The sequence below is a fragment of the Salminus brasiliensis genome, chromosome 3, assembly GCF_030463535.1.
Source record: "Salminus brasiliensis chromosome 3, fSalBra1.hap2, whole genome shotgun sequence".
In the NCBI taxonomy this organism is placed as follows: domain Eukaryota; kingdom Metazoa; phylum Chordata; class Actinopteri; order Characiformes; family Bryconidae; genus Salminus; species Salminus brasiliensis.
Window position 1 is genome coordinate 12,973,978 of NC_132880.1, and position 20,317 is coordinate 12,994,294.

The 20,317-nt window shown below is 39.8% G+C and overlaps 1 protein-coding gene across 2 annotated transcripts; it reads left to right on the forward strand.

The window, feature by feature from the left end:
• Positions 1-15,630, forward strand: LOC140551260 (cell adhesion molecule CEACAM5). Of its 2 annotated transcripts, none has more exons than XM_072674653.1 (9): positions 1-112; positions 357-692; positions 1,847-2,125; positions 3,368-3,631; positions 6,179-6,457; positions 6,882-7,136; positions 7,606-7,726; positions 10,999-11,038; positions 12,018-15,630. In XM_072674653.1, the coding sequence occupies exons 1-8, from the start codon at positions 64-66 to the stop codon at positions 11,015-11,017; spliced, it is 1,602 nt and encodes a 533-aa protein (XP_072530754.1). In that variant the 5' UTR covers positions 1-63; the 3' UTR covers positions 11,018-11,038; positions 12,018-15,630. The 2 variants fall into 2 exon arrangements, with proteins under 2 accessions (XP_072530754.1, XP_072530755.1); XM_072674654.1 differs by lacking the exon at positions 1-112 and having other exon boundaries at positions 363-391; positions 427-692.
• The last annotated feature ends 4,687 nt before the right edge of the window (positions 15,631-20,317 follow it).

The following is a 20,317-nucleotide window of genomic DNA, read 5'->3' on the forward strand; positions in this document are numbered from 1 at the left end:
AACGAATGAACGCTGCACATTCCTGTCCGTGGCTCCAGAGACACACACACACACAGCCCAGAAATGCATCTTCGCGAGCTGAGGGTGCCTTTACTCATTCTTACAGCAATTAGTAAGTAACAACATGTTTTCTTCTTCTTCTTTTTTTTATCCTCTATTTTTTATTTAATTTGTTGGAGAAACGGTAGCATACAGGTGTTGAACAAAGTATCTGTGGATTAAGCTGTTAAAGCCACACTCTCTGTACGGGGAGTTACCACACACTTCGTGGTTAAACCGTACCAAGATTTCCCTAATCTTGGGAGTACACCCAAAGGACCGTAAAACCGAGTTCACGCGTCTCTTCTCGTTCACAGGTTGCTGCTCCTGCGCCCCTGTGCTGCCACCGAAACTTAGCGGCGTTAAGGGGAAACATGTCACGTTCCCCTTAACAATTCCACCTTCCCTGCAAGTCGCTGTGATTGCGTGGTCTACAGTGTCTAGTACAGATCAATCTACAAGTCCCATGTTCACGTACGGTGATCAGAAAGAAACCATAGAACCTGCGTACACTGACCGCATTGTCTTCAACCGGACCACCTATGAGCTACGGCTCGGACCCCTGACTTCAGCAGACAGCGGGGTCTACTCAGTGGCCATACTGAACAAAAATTTTTTATTAACGCCAGGACAAACCACACTGGAGGTGCTAGGTAGGTCTGTTTTAATATATTAAATATTAAATATGTCATTATAGTGTGTGTGTGTGTGTGTGTGTGTGTGTGTGAGAGAGAGAGACTTAGGTCAGAGTGTCAGGTTAGGGTTAAGCCGTTCGATACGTAAGGGGGGGGGGGACTTCCATTTACTCACTAAATAGTGCTAATCATATCTTTTTTTTTTTAATAATTAAGAAAACTACATGCCACTTAATATTAGTGAAAAGGAAAGGAATACTTTGGAGGGTCCATTCTATTGTAGTTATTAAAAAGTAAGGGGCTGTTTGCCTGAGATGAGATTAGAAATTAATTAAGCCTAGTCTTATACTAGATAGCTGAGCCAATGGTGAGTCATTAATGGATATGCAGTTTAGACTACATTTAGGCTTAATCTGGGTGTGGAAGCCTGAGAAACCATGCACATTTCAGGTTATTTTTTGGTAACATGCCTAGTTTGTGGCTCTTTGTAAGTTGTTGGTTGCTACTGTTCTTCTTTAGTTCATTAATAACACCACTTTGTCTGCTCTTCGCATGTCTGGTTGGTGGTTAGCGTAATCTTCAGATGTACATCTTACAGTACACAGTACACTACCCGCTCCTTTAGCGCTCTGTAAGCAGTAAAAGCTAAAGAATAGCTAAGTAAAGGAGCCCGATCCTAGAGAAGAGAGCCTTTCAAGGGCGTGGCAGTTTTAAATAGAGTGAGGAAGAACTCCTTATGCAACCTCATCCACACGTGTGAGATGAATGTGTTAATAGATAGCAGTGAATGCCAGTCTCAGGTTCAGGTGCAGACACATTTTTACCTTGTGTGCTGTCGTATCAGGAACGACTTAAGTCAACACTGAGATAAATGTGCTCTTTTGTGCTCCTGATATGGTGGTTCTCCCTCAGGGTTTCATGCTCTCTGATTGGCTCACCCATGCCTTTTTCCTTTTTTGAGCCTGAAGTGTGAATCTGATGAAATGATAAGCTGGGGTAAACGCTTAATGCAGTGGGTTATGAATGAAAACATGTGTGATTTTGGTAGAAATTCAGGTTCCCCTGCATTTTGCAACTTGAATATTATTGTTGATGTTTTGATTGTCTTTGGCTCGGTCCCTGTATTTTTTTATATTCAATTAACGTACCATGGCTTTGTTTTTCTCCTGCAGAGCCTGTGGCCAATGTGCAGATCATCTCCAGCCTTTCTGAAGCTGTGGAATTCAATAGCACAGTAATCCTGACCTGCTCTGCCAAAGGCTCTTTCCTTTCTTACAAGTGGCTGAACGGTTCCACCCCTTTGGTGGCAGATGGAAAGCACTTGATGATGAACGGTAGCCAGCTAATCATTGCTGAAGTGTTGCGCACTGACTTGCGAGGCCCCATCTACTGCACTGCTGAGAATAAGCTGGAGTCATCAACAAGCGCCGCCTTCAACCAGAGCATCAGTTGTGAGTATTGTAAAGCTCTTATTCAATTTTCTGTTCTTTACATTGTGTGAATGTGTCATGAGGACAATGAAGTGACTTCACTCAAGATATAAACATAAAGTTCCCCCCTTACTTTTATAAAATGACACGAAGTTTTAAAGACACAAAGTTTTATCATGACTGCAAAATCCCCCTAGACACGTACACACACACACAAACCGTTGTGTGTGTGTGTACGTGCTAAGAGGTATGTGTGAGGATTTGATGTGTTGAGGTGGAAGCACGCAGTTAGGTGATGACAATATTAAACCACTCCCTTTCATCTGTACAGCTGGGCTTACACTGAGCATCTAGTTTGATGTGAGAGTATTTATGCTATTTATGTAGATTGCTATGTAATACTCCTCTGCCATTGGGTTTATTCAAGATTATGTTCGCTTTGACAGTAACTGTCTTTAAGACTGCACAGTTTGGTTTGAAGTCTAACCTGTCGTTAAAATTAATTAGCACAGCTTATGGTAATATCAGCAACATATGCAAGTTAATCTACAGATAGCCGCATGTGTGAGCACAGTTTCTGGTCGATGAGTGCTTGATAAAGTCATTGCTAGTACTGGTAAATCCTAACTAACCACAGTTTGCTCATCTTTTCTTCAGTATTGCACCTCTAGCCACAAAAAAGCCATAATGTCAACATATATTTAGCACTGGGCTTTTTATTTGCCACAATGCTCCAACACTGGCACAGTGATTGCCTTTCAGGTCTGTTAGTTTTAATCTCAGGCTCTGCAGGCGGTGCACTCCACAGTGCAAACATCATGGCAGAGGATTAAAGACGGTCTAGTTCAGACAAGCTTTGATGCAGGTGCATGGAAATGTCTTTAGATAAGAGTCAGACATATTCATCGTAGCAGCGTGTGTGGCTGTTGTGCGGGTGCATATAGTCTGTATGTGTGTGTTTTTGTCTGGGTTTCGTTCATATGTCCAGTGAAGGGAACTGAAAAAGGGGCGTTTGAATGTTTACAGTAACATAGAAAGCAATGAAGTTTTATGGACTTTACTTATAGCCTCCACAATAAATACAACCATATGAAGTCTAAGGTAATGCTGTAATTAATAGTTCAAAGACCTAATGGTTTGGGTTTGACATGCCTTTAAAAACTTTTAAAATACAGGCAAAATGTAAATTCCTACATTACATTACCACCAACATTATCATCCTTTGGTTACTTAATTATCATTTAACGTTTTATGTTTTGATAGATGGCCCAGAGAGCGTTGTTATGACGGTGCCCGATACTACATTTCTGAAGAAAGGCTCCAACCTGACACTGTCATGCTCAGCCGTGTCCAGCCCTGCTGCCGAGCTCAAGTGGTTTTTCAATGGAGCCGAGCTACCTCAGAAAGTCGCCACGCTAGCCCTCACAGACCTGCAAGAGAAACAGAGCGGCAATTACAGCTGTGTGGCTTACAACAGCAAGACCAAGCGCTATGCTGCTTCACAGGTTTTTGCGCTATCCATCATAGGTGAGTCTACCTTAAAACCATTTGGTAGCAAGTCAGAGATGCTGTCCACAGTGAATGATCAGTAGTAAAGCATTGTGTTTGTGTTTCATTATACATTTCTTGGATCATTGAAATGGAGTATATTTAGAATATGAAGGAATGATTTCCTTTGCTCTGTATGATTTGTTTAGTTAACTTATTTTGAGTGGTTATTGGCAATATTGCTGTCATTTGAGACCTTGTGGCTTTATCAAGGCCATCCTGGGACCTGTACCTGCAGGCACAGTGTTGAACACAGAGTTTCTGCTCATCATATACAGACGTTTGGTGGAGCAGAACAGAATCTCTAACTTTAACTCTAATTTTAACTCTAACCTTGTAACTTTTTACACTGCTTACCTTTACACTGATAAAGCAGATATGGTTGAATTTTATCTCCATCAAAGAAAGTCATGTGATTATGTTTACAACAATACAATGATCTTAAGATATTTCAAAGAACAATTGTCACTGTCATGCAAAAACCTTGTATCTCTATTTTTTCTGTTTTGTTTTGAATGGACCAATATAAAAGCTCTAAAAGTTGATTGAAGTTGGTGAAGTTGTTGTTTTGCTCCTCCTGTGAAGATAACATTTTGGAAATATAGAGTTTTTGCATGACAGCGACGATATATTGTTTAGTGCTAGGATTAATTGTTGAGTCATTTACATGAACAGCGAGTCTTTTCATGAAGCTATGATTCGGTGTAAATGAATGTGGCATGTTTCCACATGCAAAGCAAAGTCTGAAAAGTTCCCTAATATGGTTTCAAAACTGCAGAGCTGCCTGGCAACAATGCATGTTTTGATATGGCAAAATTGCTGCTTTGTGATATCGTATTTTATTATGTTAAGGTTCACACATTCTGCAAGCATACATTTATTACCGAACACAAATGAAAAGTTTTTTTGACTCCTGGGTAAGAATAGTGTCCAGAGGGGATGACCTAGGGAGGTAAAGGGTTTGTACAACTGGTTGATTTAGTGAATGATGAGATCATGAAGTGTCAGAGTTGGCACTGTGAGGAGGCATATCAGTATGATAATCAGCACACATCCAGAAGGGTTTTGCTAAAGCAGGCTCATGTAGGTGTTCAGGCTGAGCTTTGTTATTCTGTCTGTGACTCAGCTGCTTGAAGACCATAACTATGGCTCAAAAGCAAAATTCTGAGTCTTAATGTTCCTGTAGTCTGAGCCTAGTTGTTGTGTCACCACCACAGATCGACTGTTTGCCAACGACAAAACTTTGTCTCAAAGGCTTTGTAACGTACCACAGTTATATGTGTGAAAACAGTATGTGCCTTAGGGAGAGCAGCAACACACACTTCCACACTCGCACTGAAGGATGATGTCACAAGTGTTTACAGAAAGGGTGTGGACAACCACCTCAGAGTAGCTCAGACCTGATCTCTCGAAGAACCTTTGAGAATTGACCTGTCCGAACTCCACCCATGAAGCATTCTTTTGTAGCTACAGTTGTGTGACTGGACACACTATTCAGAATGTTGCGGCAGAAGCAGAATTCAACCAAATGAGGAACTGTAGAGCATAAAGTAGTGGTTTCTATCAGAATATCAGTTTTAATATTCTTTTTATTATTAATATCATCATTTCAGATGATATTTATTTTTGTTGGTTTGTTAATGTTCTCACTGGTCACACTGGTCACACAGATCCTGGATTGTTTACCCTTGCTAAGTTTCACAACACTAAGGAAGACTGTGATTGTCAGGTGTAGGCTCCTGTCAATTATTTTGCGTGTTGCGTTGCGTTGTGTTGACGGAGCTGACAGGCATCTGGTGGAGGAAGCGAGAGGAGCGACAGAGGCATCGAAAGAGAAGGAGATGAGATAAGAAGGAGTGATATCACCCGTTTGGAAGAAGTAGACATTCAGAGAATGTTGCTCAATAGGTGCAGTTCCGGTGCAAGTGCTGCCATCCGCTGTGATTCACAGTGACTCATTCCACTCTAATGACTGTATGAGAGGGAGAGGGAGAAAGAAAGAGGCAGAAGGGTGTGTGTGTGGCTATGCGGTTGACTGAACCTCACTTGAGGGGATTAGTACTGTGGTCACAAGTGATAGTTCAAAACATATCTGGCAAAAATAAGCCTTGTCATTCACAGAGGTTGGTGTGTTTTTGTCATTAAGATACCTCTTCTTTAAGGACAACAGGTTGCACTCGGTTCCAAAAAATCACCCTGCTTATGCTACCGTGCTTATTCTCTACCATGGAGGATTCTATAATATTGTAAATAAATAATTTAAATGAAAACTTTATTGGAATGACCCAAACTAGAAATCCTATACAATGAATGTGTAGCAATATGAATATACTGTAATGCTCTGTGTCTTACTGTAAAGAGGGGAATTTTAAATATGCAAAACCACCATGCAAAGTAATCTAATTATGGTTAATTCATTGAGCAGGAAAACTGCCAAGATGTCCTGAACACTTAACCCATTCACTGTTGAAGTGGAACCCAAAGCCATTTTAAGTGCCTTTATTTATCTGTTTTTTTTTTCAACAGAGCCCATCTCTGGCACCATCATCACTGGCCCCACTTCACTGCTCATTGCTGGCAACAGCACAGCCAACCTCACCTGCAAAGCTGGCACTGGGAAAGCAGACAGCGTGACTTGGCTTAAAGACGGCAGTCCTCTGGCCGCCAGTGATCGCATCGCCTACAACTCTGACAAGACCACCGTCACCATCGTCACTGTGCAAAAAGGGGACACCGGGGAGTACAAATGCCAGCTAACTAACAAAGTGAACAGTGACTTCAACAGCTACGCAATGAAGATCGCCTGTAAGTATTATCTTCTATAAGTGTTGCTGTTGTCTCTCTTATTCATATAATGTCAGTAATGCAGATTTCTGAATCATCTAAATTATGATATCTGAGTTTGTTACAAACAGCTTTGGGATTGCTTAATAACTAATGCAGTATACACTGGCATGTAAACTAGACAGGTACTTTAGATGTTTTATGTTTTGGGAATAGATGTTAAACTAATTTACCCACATCTGGAAATTATTATTAGGTGGAAATATAATGCAGAACGTTGGTATTAAAAAAGGGTTGTATCTGGTGTTTTGTCGGTAAGGACTAGTTTGCAGTCTTCTGTTTCTCCCTCTAGAGTGATACATCTGCAGCAAAATGATTATTGACTTTTGATAGAGTCCAACCTGTTGTGTAACTTCTCCCTAACTTCTCTCTTGCATGACATCAGATGGGCCAGAGAAAGCCTCCATAAAGGGACCGAACAAAGTTGAGGTGGACGATGTGTTGAAGCTGACATGTGAGGCTGCCTCTTTTCCTCCTGCCACCTACATCTGGAAGCTCAATGACACAGTCTTGGAAACTATTACGGCCGAGTACACTATTGAGAAGCCCGACTACAAAAACAGCGGGATCTACACCTGCGAGGCACGCAACTCCATTACAGGACTCTACCAGACGGCCAAACACAATCTCTTAGTGAAGGGTAAGATCAATTCGCTAATCAGCCATGATCCAGCTGCTTCTTTGTTGTTTTATAGGCTGCAGTGTTACTATAATGAAGTGGTTCCCAGCCATGGTCTTAGAGTAGCCCCTTTTTGGACTTTCCCTCACTCTAACACACCTGATTCAGCCAGGTTAACTAACAAGCCTGCCCTGAGTAAAAGTGGTGGGTTAGAGCAGGGAGAAATCAGGAGACAAATGCAATAAATAAAAGAAAATCTTTAATAAATAATATAAATATTGTAGCACTGGGTATGATGCTACCCAAACGTATTTGCAGTTTGTCTTCAGATAATGACATTTTACTATTCTTTTTGCTATTTCTATTACTATTCTGTGACGGTATTCCGGTATCAAATCCCAGCAGTGCCTCAGCAGAAAAGCTGTTAATAATTATTATCACTTTAGCTTATTGTTTATTGCTAAGACAACTCCTTTGTCATGTTTTGCAGGCACTGGAGAACTGAATGACCAATTGTCTGATGGAGCTATTGCAGGCATTGTCATAGCTGTTCTGCTGCTTGTGGCAATCATCATTGGGGTCATTATCCATAAAAGACGAAAGACAGAAGAGTGAGTTTATCCTTTATTCTTTGTTCCACCTCCATGCTTATTTTCTTGTTTAAATGCAGCTATGTTGCTCTGTTCTATAGCTTTTTTCCTTCCTCTGTGATTTATGACGCTGGGGTGAAATCTCTTTCCTTCAAATCGCCCTCCTACATTCCTCTCATTTCCCACATCCTAGAACATGTTAACCTTGTTATTAAGAAGTCCAGCCGATTAGAAAGGTACACGCACATTCCTGCACACTCCTCCAACACGGAATGTTTTCACTCAGGAATGAATATATGATGGTTATAGTTATTCTTTGCTAATCTTAAAATTAGCATATACAGTGTTGGTATGAAACATGATCCAGTGCACTACATATAAATATGGATTTGCCACGGAGAATGTGATGCGCTCTACCACATCCTGGGCAGCCGTACCACATGGTAGCAGACATTTATATTGGTATAGTAGTAGTAGGAGTACAGTTACATGATGATATGTTATGGTTATAATCATAAAGATATCATAGGTATTGTCAGTACTACTGTTTTAGCTTGGGTATTTGTCTGCTCCTGCATTGTTTGTATTTAATTGTAATTATTTTAATTATGTATTTTAATTAACAGGGGAAATATTTTTATTTATGAGCGTGGTGGTGTTTTTTTGGAATCCCTTCTCACTGTCCTCTTTGATTTATTATTACTGTCCATTTTGTGTAGTACAGTTTTTGTGAATTTTGACTGGAAACTGGGCTGGCCTTTCCTTGCAATGTAAAGAATGTTTCCATTTATAATTTATAATTCACATTTATAATGAGCTGTGGGCTGTGCAAATTGTGAAAATACCAACTTTGCTTTTTTAATGTCTTACTCCTAACTTTATCTTAATTGACAGGGCTTTTTTGCAAGGGTAATTTGACTTTTTTTTTTCTTGTCTACAGTAATTTGACTTTTTAATGGGTGAGGTTTGTGGTTGGATCTTTAGAGGTTTCATTCTCTTCCCTTGCTCTTCTCCTAACCTCCCCTATCCTCTCCTTTAACCAAACACTGAGTGTGGAGGTGCATTGTCAAGCTGAGTGGCAGTTAAAGGCCTACGCTGTGAGTTCACTGGAGGTCAGGCACGTCTGGCCAACACGCTTTTCTGAACGTCATCAATCTTCACCTGTCACGCTCTGAATGCAGATGCTTGCTCAAATATGTCTGCTGGCTAACCAGATTTCGGCCTTTATGGATTCAGAGCAGAGAATGCTAGCCATTGCCTAATTTTGGAGTCATGGGAGCCAGCAACAGAGACCCTGAGCTGTGTGGCTTTAAATGATTGTATTTATTTGAAAAAATGTTCAAATACAAATGCCCAGAGCTGCTTTTCTAGTGAACAGGTACTGTAGATGTTTTCCCTTGATAGCAAACCAGCATGACCTGCAAGCCCTGCTTTCATTTTGTTCATAAACATATGCCCAGCCATGTGCACACACATGCACCATGCATCATGATCACCATCTGTCAGGGTTCCATCATGTCCTGAAAAACCTGGTTTAAAGTTTAGAGACTAGTTTTGAAAAATGAGAAAATGTAAAGTTGGTAAAAAAAAAATAAATTGATTAGATTACATATCTATGTCAGAACAAAACATTGAATTTTCATTGTTGTCATGACCAGCTTTTCCCTGTCCAATGTTCCCTTACCCAATCTCATGAAGACCAACATGTATGGTACCAAATGGTACAGAATTAAGTCATTTTACATTTACTTCCATTAAAAATTGGCGGAAATCTTTCTATCTCCTGGTGGAAAGTTACCATTTTGAAGAAAATTTTGTTTTGACGAAAGATGTCATTATTATATAATCAATTGTCTTGGTTTATATTGTTTTAATGCATAATTAAAAGCTGGACTGGTGTTCTGTGGGGTGGAGTGGGCGGGGCCGAGTATGTCTACAGCTGTCTACAGGCCAGTTTGTACTCATCTCAATGAGGGATTATAAGTTTGATCCCTGGTGATGCCACAGCCATCCATGGTCAGGAGTCAAAGAAAGCATAATTGGCCATACTCTCCTTGTCTTTTATTATATTTTATATATGGATCTCAAATCAATTTAAATATCAAATATCCAAAATTAGAGCACATTTGGAGTGGGCAAAACTGTCTAGAAAAAACTGTACAAATCCTGACTGTACAAATCCAGTACTAACAACATTTATTTATTTCTTTAACATTCTGTGATATGTACTGCAGATAAACCAAAACAAAACATACCTGCTCTAAAAGAATCACATATTTGCATAAATTGAGCAGGAAACATTTTACAGTTAGATTTTAAACCGAAATGGATATAGTGGCAGATGTTAAGTTTAGAGGTGTAGAATAGAGACTTGTGTGGTGTGGGTCTGTCTCTTTGAGCATCTGCTTTGCTGCATTCTCTCAGTTTTGCCTGCCACAAACTGTACAGCAGAGCGGTCCAACTCTGTGGCCTTATCTCTTCATTTCTATGTGCTGTGGTTTGTGCATGGCTTCTCCTTGTCTGTTCGTTTCGCTTTGCCCACTCTCAACCAAGCTTTTTCGTACTGTTTTTGACCGCTGAGTTATCTTCTGTTGGATTGTCAACAAGAGTAGTAACTTGGACTCACTCCCTTCACCCACTCTGCACACACGCACAGTCAAGTCCTCTCCTTATGCGTACTGTGTGCTACTTTGTATTCTACTGTAAAGCAGTTGAATAATGTGAAGGTAGTGTTTTGAAAGCCTGTTTGCAGTTGTTTGCTTTAGAACTCCAGAGATAGATTTCCTTCATTCCTTCTTTTTGCCATTAAAAAAAAGAAGCAATAAAAATGAGGGAACCTACTGAAGGGAGGAGAGTGGGGGAGGGAATAATGTCAGAGCAAGAACACGGATGGAATGTCACTCATGTCCACACAAGTCCACACTGAGTCTCTCTCTCTCTCTCTCTCTCTCTCTCTCTCTCTCTCTCTCTCTCTCTTTCCTGTGTTTCTGTTCTCTCACTCACCTGTGAATTTTTGTTTCAGTTTCTAGCTTATCTCTGTTTACACTCCTTATCTGTTTTGTCTGCCTGAAAACTAGAGTTTAAATCTGAACCCTCCCCCCTTTCCTTAGTCTTGTCTTCCTGTGGTCAGAACTCTGAAAGTAGAGGACGATGCACTGAGAATGACTATTAGGTTAGGTCAGTTAGGTCAGAAAAAGTTAGTAGGTTAGTAAGCCTCTCTGAAACATGCATGTCTGTCTTGTAATTTAAAAACTAAGCTTTGTATCATTGAGTATTCTTTTTCTGTTTTTCAGCATTACATCCCCATATTAACCTTCAGGGAGATGTGAGCCGGTGAGTTTTCCTTTGATGCCCAAAAATGAAACATTTTCTGAACAGAACAAAGTAGCAAGTAACACTATCTTTTGTTGTAACAGCTAGATAGCAGTTTATTGACAGATTATTTTTCTTTGAGGAATTTTATAGAAGTTTGAGACTCAACGACTTGGTGACTTCGTAATTGACTTATGCTGTACTAAGAAAAAGGCTTGCTGCTATGCCTTATGTGCTCACTTTAGCCAAAGGTGTAGCCACCCAGTCCTTGGGGTTAGCCAGTAGCTTGGCTCTCAGCCTTTTCACACACACGCATGCTCGCCTGTTGTCTGAATTAATAAATAGTAAGATATACTCGTAGCCTTTTTTCTTGAACTTGTTTTGGGTGTGGTAGAACAACACAAACTGCTGAACACTGGGCTAGAATCCAGATCAAGTTAGTCATTTAGAAGTGTAACATAGAAATACTGAGCTGAACAAGTTGTGTCTTTGACATAGACACTGTGGCATGTCAATGGCATTGTCCTGAGCGTTAAATGAAAAGGTACAGTGCATGACAGAGAGACAGACAGTCTAACATTGTGACTAAATTATGACTCAAATGACAGTTTGCCAGAAAATCACTGTCATTTGTGTTTCGTGTCGCAACTACATATTTGTTGCACGCAGTGTTGATGTCGGTGACAGTCATAGAAACAGTTAATGGTCACATTAACATGGCATGCCTTTGTTATAAGAATTTGAAGTTCCTTATGTCAGGCATGTTTACTTTTTTTATGTTGGCTTGCAAAGCATAGGCCTTTGAGTTGTTATTATATATATATAATTTAGATATATTAAAATTATATATATATATAATATTATATATATATATATATATATATATATATATATATATATATATATATATATATATAATTTAGATTTTCATTGATGCATTGATTCATTTATGCACAGCTACTGTTTCACATTAAATCCGTATGTTTCTCATTTGTTTCAGAATCAACTAGTCCCACTGTTCAGCCATCTTCTTTTCTACCCACAAGACTGTTCCATGAGGGCAGCTGGAAAAACTACCCTTATGAGTGGATCACACCTTTGGGGCTGGCCCTCTTTCTGTCATGCAGCCTTTCCACCTCAAACCGCAGAGGTCATGTTCCGATCTGGGAATTCCCATTGCCCCCACCCACCAACCGTAATTCTGTGGCCCAGGAAGACCCAACTGTGTTTTTCAGTACACTGAAGACATAAGGAGGGAAGGGGATATGGGTAAAGTGCCCAGAGCAAATACCACTGTTTCCCCTAAACCCAGCTTCACAGTTTTGACCCCCATTGTCCCCTATCTTTGGCTGAAGAGTACTCCAAACGAAATCTGATATACGTCATCACCTTAAGTCCCCATCCCCACCCCAGCCCCTCAAAAGCAACAGACTGTAACAGCAGAACATCGAAAGAAGGCTTGAAAGAAAACGACATCTGTAACGGGCGGTCTTCTTAGTACCCCACAGGCTTTGAAGGCACCACTAAAAAAACCTGAAAATCTACGCCTGTGAGCGTCAAAGGATTCCAGAGCTGTGGAACTTATTATTACCAAAGACAACAGAGATGTCCGTGTCGAACTTCTTCACAGCTTTACACAACCCTACAGCACCTGCAAGGAGCTGCTTGCCACCTCTGCTAAGTCACCTCTCACCTCTACGTCTCAAGACTTGTTTTTATTTCCTTTTTTTTCTTCCAGTCCTCCTAGCAAGCTCTTGGAGTGAGCTCCTAGTGATAGCTGTCAAGAGTCTCTAGGGCAAGCCTCGGCATGAGTGTACGAATGGGAAGAAAAAAAAAGAAAAGGAAAAAGGATGAGACATTTTTGCGGGCCATGACATTCCATGGTTTTGTTGGCTAGCTGCTGCTGTGCTCTCCTGGGCGTCGCAGACAAAGATTCGCTGTACTGTAATGAGTTCAATAGGCCCTCACTCTGCTTATAACACCTTTCAAGATCACCTTCACTTGAGCTGTTAGGCTGTCAAAAAGATACCCACTGAGTATTTTCTGTTAGCACATTTGTTGTTCAGGGTGGGATTTTTAAATAGAGATATCTTGGTGTTTTCTGACTGCACGAAGGTAACACAGTTGTTTGGATAAAGAGTAGTGTGTGTGTGTGTGTGTGTGTGTGTGTGTGTGTGTGTGTGTTAGAGTCTAAGTGTAATTATATTTTTTTGGGACATTCCAGGGCATACTTCCTAGCTCATCTACACAAAAAAAAGTCCTAGACATGCCTTCCCTCTGTTCTGACAAACTCATTAAACAAACAAAACTATGTGACATTACTGGCTTTTAAATCATACCTTTACCATTTTTTGTACCCAACAGTGTTTTGCTGTACATCTGAAAGGTCGGCCTAAACGCCCTGTTATTGCCAGTGAATTGATGGTTATTCCACAGTGGGCCACACTGAAGTCCTGTGGTCTTCCACCATGGCTTGACTCCACAAAGAGCACAGATACTTGAGACCTTTACTATGAATTACATTTGTTTGATTTCAGGTCTTGTCACGGTTCTTTTTGATTTTCAATTTAAAATTAAGTTGCATCAATTCAAAAAAAGGAACATTGTCCTTCTAGATGAGTATTAAAAATGTTATTGTGTATATTAAACACTAAAGAAAGATTATTCAAATAAATCCATAAAACCTTTTATTTATCCCACGTTTCATTTTGTTTGAGAATGTCAAGAACTCAAGTGCCAACAGTGTATAAAAAAAGTTTTGAATATTTGCAGTCAACATAAAATACAGGACTAAATGTTTTAGAAAGTTTGTTTATTATTTGGTATTAAATAGAATTTAATCAGAATGGTGCCTTAATGCGAAGCACATTTTCTGTTCGTTGTTTAAGTGAGTTTAAAATGCACTGGGCCATTTTGTATGCATATATACACAACTTTTACCAATGTGATTCAGTGAGATATAAAATGGGGGAGGGGCTTTATCTTTAGTATTTAGACAGGTATTTTCTCAGGATGTTTATTGGTATATTGTCTGCTTAACCTAACAGTGTCTATACTGTTTTGTTCGCCGAGTTGCCACTTATTTATTATGTATTTCACACGCTTTTCTCTAATGCAATTGCCATTTATGTCTGCTTAGGCTTGAATGATCTAATTCACAAAGCTAAATCCAGTTTTTCATTTTAATTCTGTTGCCTGTCTTGTAATTTCAGTGGCTACAAGGAGAGAGAGTTGGAAAAGATGTTATGGAGTGTAGGCAGCTTATTAAAGGCAGGACACACGCCCCTGTTCCTTCCACACGTAAAAACGCTGTTAGCTGTCGTCTAAGCCTCCAATCAGGAATCTTGCTTTAGATCATGTTTTATGAGTGCTGAGAAAAAGAGCACATGCCATAACCCCCAATAAATGTCTATTGCCTTCAATAGACATGAGGGCAAATGGTCATCAAATGGTCATGCAAGCTACTTTAAGAATCAGTCTATGCATAATGTACTAAGCCAGTGTCACTTAGCGTTGCCCAACTGTACTGGTATTTGAGATTTGCAGTGAACTGCAAGTGAACATGCTAGGTGTGTGTGGCTGTTATAAAAGAAGGGTTTAAAATATGGAAAAACTAAATAAATAGAAAATGTCCTTCCTGAAAAAGTGCTTTCTGTGTGGTTATCATTTCCAATACTGTGTAATGTTCCTTTAGGTCTCATTTTAAGAAAATCAGAATACCACAGTTTGATTCACACAAGCTTAAATGTGTAAGACATTGTTTCAGAATACAGTAGCAGGCCTTACTGGCTCATACAATAACAATGTAAAGTGCCTAAATCATGGAAAAATCATTTTTATATTTTTTATGAGTTTCATATTGTGTGCAAAACTTTCAAAACGTACCATTCACTCAGCCAAGCTGCAAAAATAGCCTGCTGTCAATCCACCATCTTTGTGAGGTCATAAAAACCTTGTGCATTTATGTAATGGCAAATGCTTTTCTGAACTTAAAACTGAATGAATACATTAAATACAACCTAAATTTTAGCGGTACCCAGTGTTACCTATTGTTTTCATTCAGATGGCTTCCGTAGTATCTATTCAAACCTTTCGAGTGTCAGTTGGGGATTTTCCCTGTTTGCTTTTTTCAATCCTGCCCCCTCCTGTACAGTCGATGCCTATTCAAAGCCTGCCCTCCAGCATCTGCTTATAATGCAGCTGTCTCTCTGTCGCTTTAATGGCTGATACTCTGCCGGTATCACAGAAACCAGAGCTGTCCTCCATTCCCCTTGTTGAACAGTAACGAGACGCACACTCGTAATTCACTAAACAGCTGCAGACCGAAACATCTAGTGTGTCCAAATTCAGAGATCATCTAGTTTCTGTTTTCTCATTTTTATATATGGTGCTTCAATTATTCCTGATTGCAAATGTACTGCTGTGAAGTTACAGAGGTGTGCTATGGAAGACTAGCTATAGCTAGTTGAGCAGGTTCATTTGCCTTGAGTCAACAGAGCAAATCCTTTAAGGCGGACCAGGTCTGGTTGAGCAAGTATGCGGATAATAGTGCGATTGTGCAACACTGTACTTGAATGTAAACAACTCAATAAACGTAAAATGTACGAAAAGCTTCCAAGGTCCACACCCTCTGTTTCATTTTGCGCTTGAAGGAAGGCATCCTAAGGATTGTGGGAGTTTTTTTGGGATGGGTGTGATGTCTTATCTGTGTGTGCCAGTCTGTGTGTGTGTCACTGTAACACACACGGACAAAAAAACTCCAAATGGTAACTTTGCAACTCCAAATAGTAACTTTTTTTATTCCAGTTTAGTCCATTTTAGAGCATCCATTCATCATTAAATAGTGATACAAAGAGAAAAAATTGGCAAACATGGAGAAACATTTTTGCTTGACAACAACAATATCTCTGTGGCCTGTATTCGTCCATGCAAATGTGTCCATGTGTGCTATTTTGCCTGCACTTGTTTGTGTGAATAAACTGTATGTCTGCTTTCCTGATAGCTCCACAGCCTCAGGCCACAAAATGCAGATTTTCAGGTTCTCACCTCCAACCCCCCTTCCAGACACACTGTCCTTCCTCCATTTTCTTTTTCCTCTTACCTTGCATACCTTTCTTTTGTGTGTGTAGTTTTTTTTTCTTTGGCAGATTGTAAGTATTGCTGTCTCATTGCCCACTGCCATGCCTTTTTCTGCTCCTAATCTCTGCTCATGTTTATGCACTGCATGGATAGGTTTTTGGAGGAGTCTTCTGGATCAAACTTGTTCATCCAGTGTTCCACCATGTGATTACGCTAACCTGCAATTACTCTGCAGCCAGTGTTGCAAGTGTGTGCGTAAGTAAGTCTCTGTGTGTATTTCATAGCTCCATAGCTTTCAGAAACTTGCTGCTGCAGGTCCGGATGTTTCCACCAATGTGATTTTGTCTTTTTTTTTAAACCCACCAATGAGGTACTTGGAGTATAATGCAGCTTTAAGGATGTCCACTAGCCCCTTGTAAAGTTTCAGATCCATCTGGTCAGAAAGATTTAGACTATGAGCATTTTAAGGGCCAGTATCTCATTGACTGACTAGTATCAATATAAGTATCAATATAAAAATATCTAGGGAAGCAAGTATTACCTAAAGCAGGTTATACACTGTAAAAATGTGTGCTACATATGAAATATTTTCAGGAAATATTATTTTACCTGCCAAAGTGTCTACCTTTAAATACTGTTACTGTTTTCTATTAACCCTCATTACATGTGTTTACTATGTTGACATTTGCAGCACCAGGCTGCTACTCTCTAGTGAAAGCCCATATACTTCAGGTCACGTCAGACTGGCCATGGCCGGTTCTGTTTTAGCCTTTTAACCATATGAATTCATGGAGTCAACTATATGAATCATTTGTTGACATTTGTTCATGCAATCTATGAGGAATGTTTGCTGATGTACGTCACAAGCTTATCAGCATATTAACACTGACCTGGCAATGACCTAAATTCTCTATCCTCTCTGTGCGCTACAGCTGATACCACTTTGAGAGATGCCTGTGTTCACAAATCATGGATCAAATATGGTATGGAGTGACTCAAGTAGAAAGCCATACTTCATAACCATATCATTCACACAGCCTTAGAACGAAGGACCCCCCCCCCCCCCCCCCCCCCCACACACACACACACAAGAAATCAGTGTCAAGAACAGACACCTGGCTGTGGAGAAGGGTCATGGCATAAAGAAAGACAAGACAAAGACAACCACATTAATCATTTGTGCTAGACACTGATGGAACTTTAACCCATCCGTGCAGTAAACACACATACACACTGGTATAGCATGCACACAAGTGATATACAGAGCACACATGCCCAGAGCAATGGGCGACACACATGAAGCAGAGAGGGTTAAGGGCCATGCTCAAGGGCCATGTAGTTTTGTGAATCTGGATGGAGCATGGATGGGCCAATTGCCAGAAAGTAAGCCTGAGAATTGCCCACTACGAACTGTACAGTGACAGTTGGTAGTTACACGACATCCAGAATAGTAGGAAGGTTAGAGTCTCATAAAATACTTCATATGTCACATCCAAAAAAAAAAGAAGAAAATAAACCATTGTAATTAATTATTAAAAGTAATTAAGAATACTAATTTGAGAAGTAATTTAATTACAATCAAAATGTACTTACTCACTTGTTAGACATGCAGTATTTTTGAGGTAAAAGTCCTTCTCCAGCCCATGTTTTCAGTTTCTTCAGATATTTTATCACCTGTTTGTGATTTTGAGTGATGTCACAGTTTGGTGCTGCAGGCGTAATGTGTCGATTTAAACAGTTTTTTTTCTTTAGCTTGTGGGCATTTCAACGATTCCAAGAAAGAATGCACAGATCTAGGATTAGTCTTTGAGAGAAATGTTCAGCAAAGAACTGTCATTTGTGGAACATGTAATCCTAGCACCAGAGACCAAAATGTCAATAATCTGACCCCTACCTGATGATTTGTTTAGTGGCCCTTTTTTAGACTAACTGATGCAGCTATTTGACACTCAGTGGGGATTACTCAGGCAGTGGTCGTGTGCCAGAGATTGTCTAGCCCTGCATGATCATTAATGTGTTCCTGAGCAGGCAACAGGACTGGACATGCTGCCAAGAGGATAATTACAGAAGAATTTTGTTGCTTTCTCAGACCCATCCTAAACCTGTACTACTATACACAACACACAGACACAGCAGAATGGGGGGTTTCCGAAACTGCAAGCAGCAAACACCACCGGAAGAATGTGTTGTAGTTTGTGTGTCATCTGTGTGCTATGTAATGACTAGCAATGCAATGACGTTCTTACAGTTACCCGTTTAGAGTACATCACAGCTTTAATATGAGTACAACAATTGCAACAGACTATACACTCCTTTTTCCAAATAACCTAAGCACGACTGCGCTTTTGGGAAACTAGGGTTGCATCAGCAGTAAGATGTGCTTTAGTCACTGGTACATGCTCACTAACCTTTAGAACTGCTTCTAAAACTGGGGCATTCTTCTATTGCTACTAATGACAGTTTGAGCGCTGACAAGTCTTGTGACACTGAGTTACATGTACGCCTGTCAAACATTCAGCTCAGGGTGCTTGGAAATACATGAAGCTCACTAATATGCTCACTAGATCATGTAGAAGAACAAAAAGTAGTACCACTGAAAATATTATTAATGTAAAAGGTGAGTGGAACATCAAGACAGATTAAATAAAGATATATATTCTAAAATGTACCATATTTGCATTGAAGAAACCAGGTTTTCCCCTCAGCAAAATAATGAAAATAGCAGATTTTCATGTCTAATAAAGAATAGCAATTGTCCTTTAAACTGTACCGCCAGGCCTAATGCATGCTTTATAGATTAATTATGTATGGAGGTGTACATGTAACATTTCCTTCTCGGCATGATACATAAACATATCCAATAACCTGTTGCTGTCCAGGAGGGAAATTACACTTGCACTACAAGACTTCTATGTAATGTATGTTTTGTTGGTTAATCATTTATGGAGGTGTATGTGTAACTTTTCCTTCTCATCATAACATAAAAATCTCAGATCAATGTTCCTACGCCTTCTTACCCATTATAGCAAAGACTTTCTGACCTAATGACTATGCAGCATCTTCGCTGCAGTCATTGTTTCCCTCTGTGGGAGTGTGGATTTTTAAATCGCAGTGAAGTGATGCTTTTTCTATATCGTTTCATACTAATAAAGACCCACCTATCATCCCCCACAGGCACTAACAGCAGAAGCACACAGTACTTTTGAACTTGACAGAGATATTGTCTACACAAAATTCTTATCCAGGCTCTTCAGGGGAAATTTGATTTTTCTTTTCTTTTTTTTTACTGGTTTTGAGCAAGGCCTAATTGCTGGTGACAGAGGGGCTGGTTTGAGTGTTTCTATATTTTCAGTATTTCTACGTCCCCTTTTCTCTGGTGCAATAAAAAAAAACATCTAGTCAGTAGCGTTTTCATGCGGACAGAAACACTGGAATGGGAATGGCCAGACTGAGTTGTCAATAATTATTTGAATGCCACAGCCCTTCATGGCCACAATTTACCCATCATCTATGCTTAAATCATCTCAAATTGGTTTCATTAACATGACAAAGTGCAGTGTTCTTCAGAAAAAGGAGGCCCTACATAATATTAGTATAGTCATAATAAAAATAATAAAATAATAATAAAAAGAAAAAACTAATGAAACTGAACCAAAATGATTGTAGCCCTAATTTGACCATAGGGACATGTTCAACTAAGGTGTGTCCTGTAATTAGCATCACAGGTGTCCTCAAACTTGTAATCAGTCTGTCGTCCTATTGCCTATTTAAAGGGTGAAATAAAAACGTAAAGGGTGAAACATAGTCACTGTGCTGTTTGCTATCATGGTGTGTACCACACTAAACAAGGACTATAGAAAGCTAAGGAAAGATGTCTCAGGAGATTAGAAAAAAATGTCTAGACTTACATGTTAAAGGTAAAGGCTGTAAGACCATCTCAGTTTAAATGTTCCTGTCACTACAGTTGCACATATTATTCAGACTCTTAAGGTCAAGTCTATGGGACTGTAGCTAACCCCCCTGGACTTGGCCGCAAGAGGAGAACTGATGACAAATTGAAGAGACAGATAATATGAATGGTAAGAAAGCTTGGTCTCAGTCACGTGTCATATGTGCTCCAACAGGATCATGACCCAAAACACACAGCTAAAAAATATCTAAGGATGGCTAAGAGCAAAGCATTGCACTATTCTGAAGTGGCCTTTTATGAGACCAGGTCTA

Bases quoted from the DNA above. Each gene is read 5' to 3' on its own strand.
- LOC140551260 (XM_072674653.1), top strand. From the start codon at position 64: ATGCATCTTCGCGAGCTGAGGGTGCCTTTACTCATTCTTACAGCAATT. The intron at 113-356 runs GTAAGTAACAAC...TCTCGTTCACAG, and splicing joins ACTCATTCTTACAGCAATTA to GTTGCTGCTCCTGCGCCCCT. The intron at 693-1,846 runs GTAGGTCTGTTT...TTTCTCCTGCAG, and splicing joins AACCACACTGGAGGTGCTAG to AGCCTGTGGCCAATGTGCAG.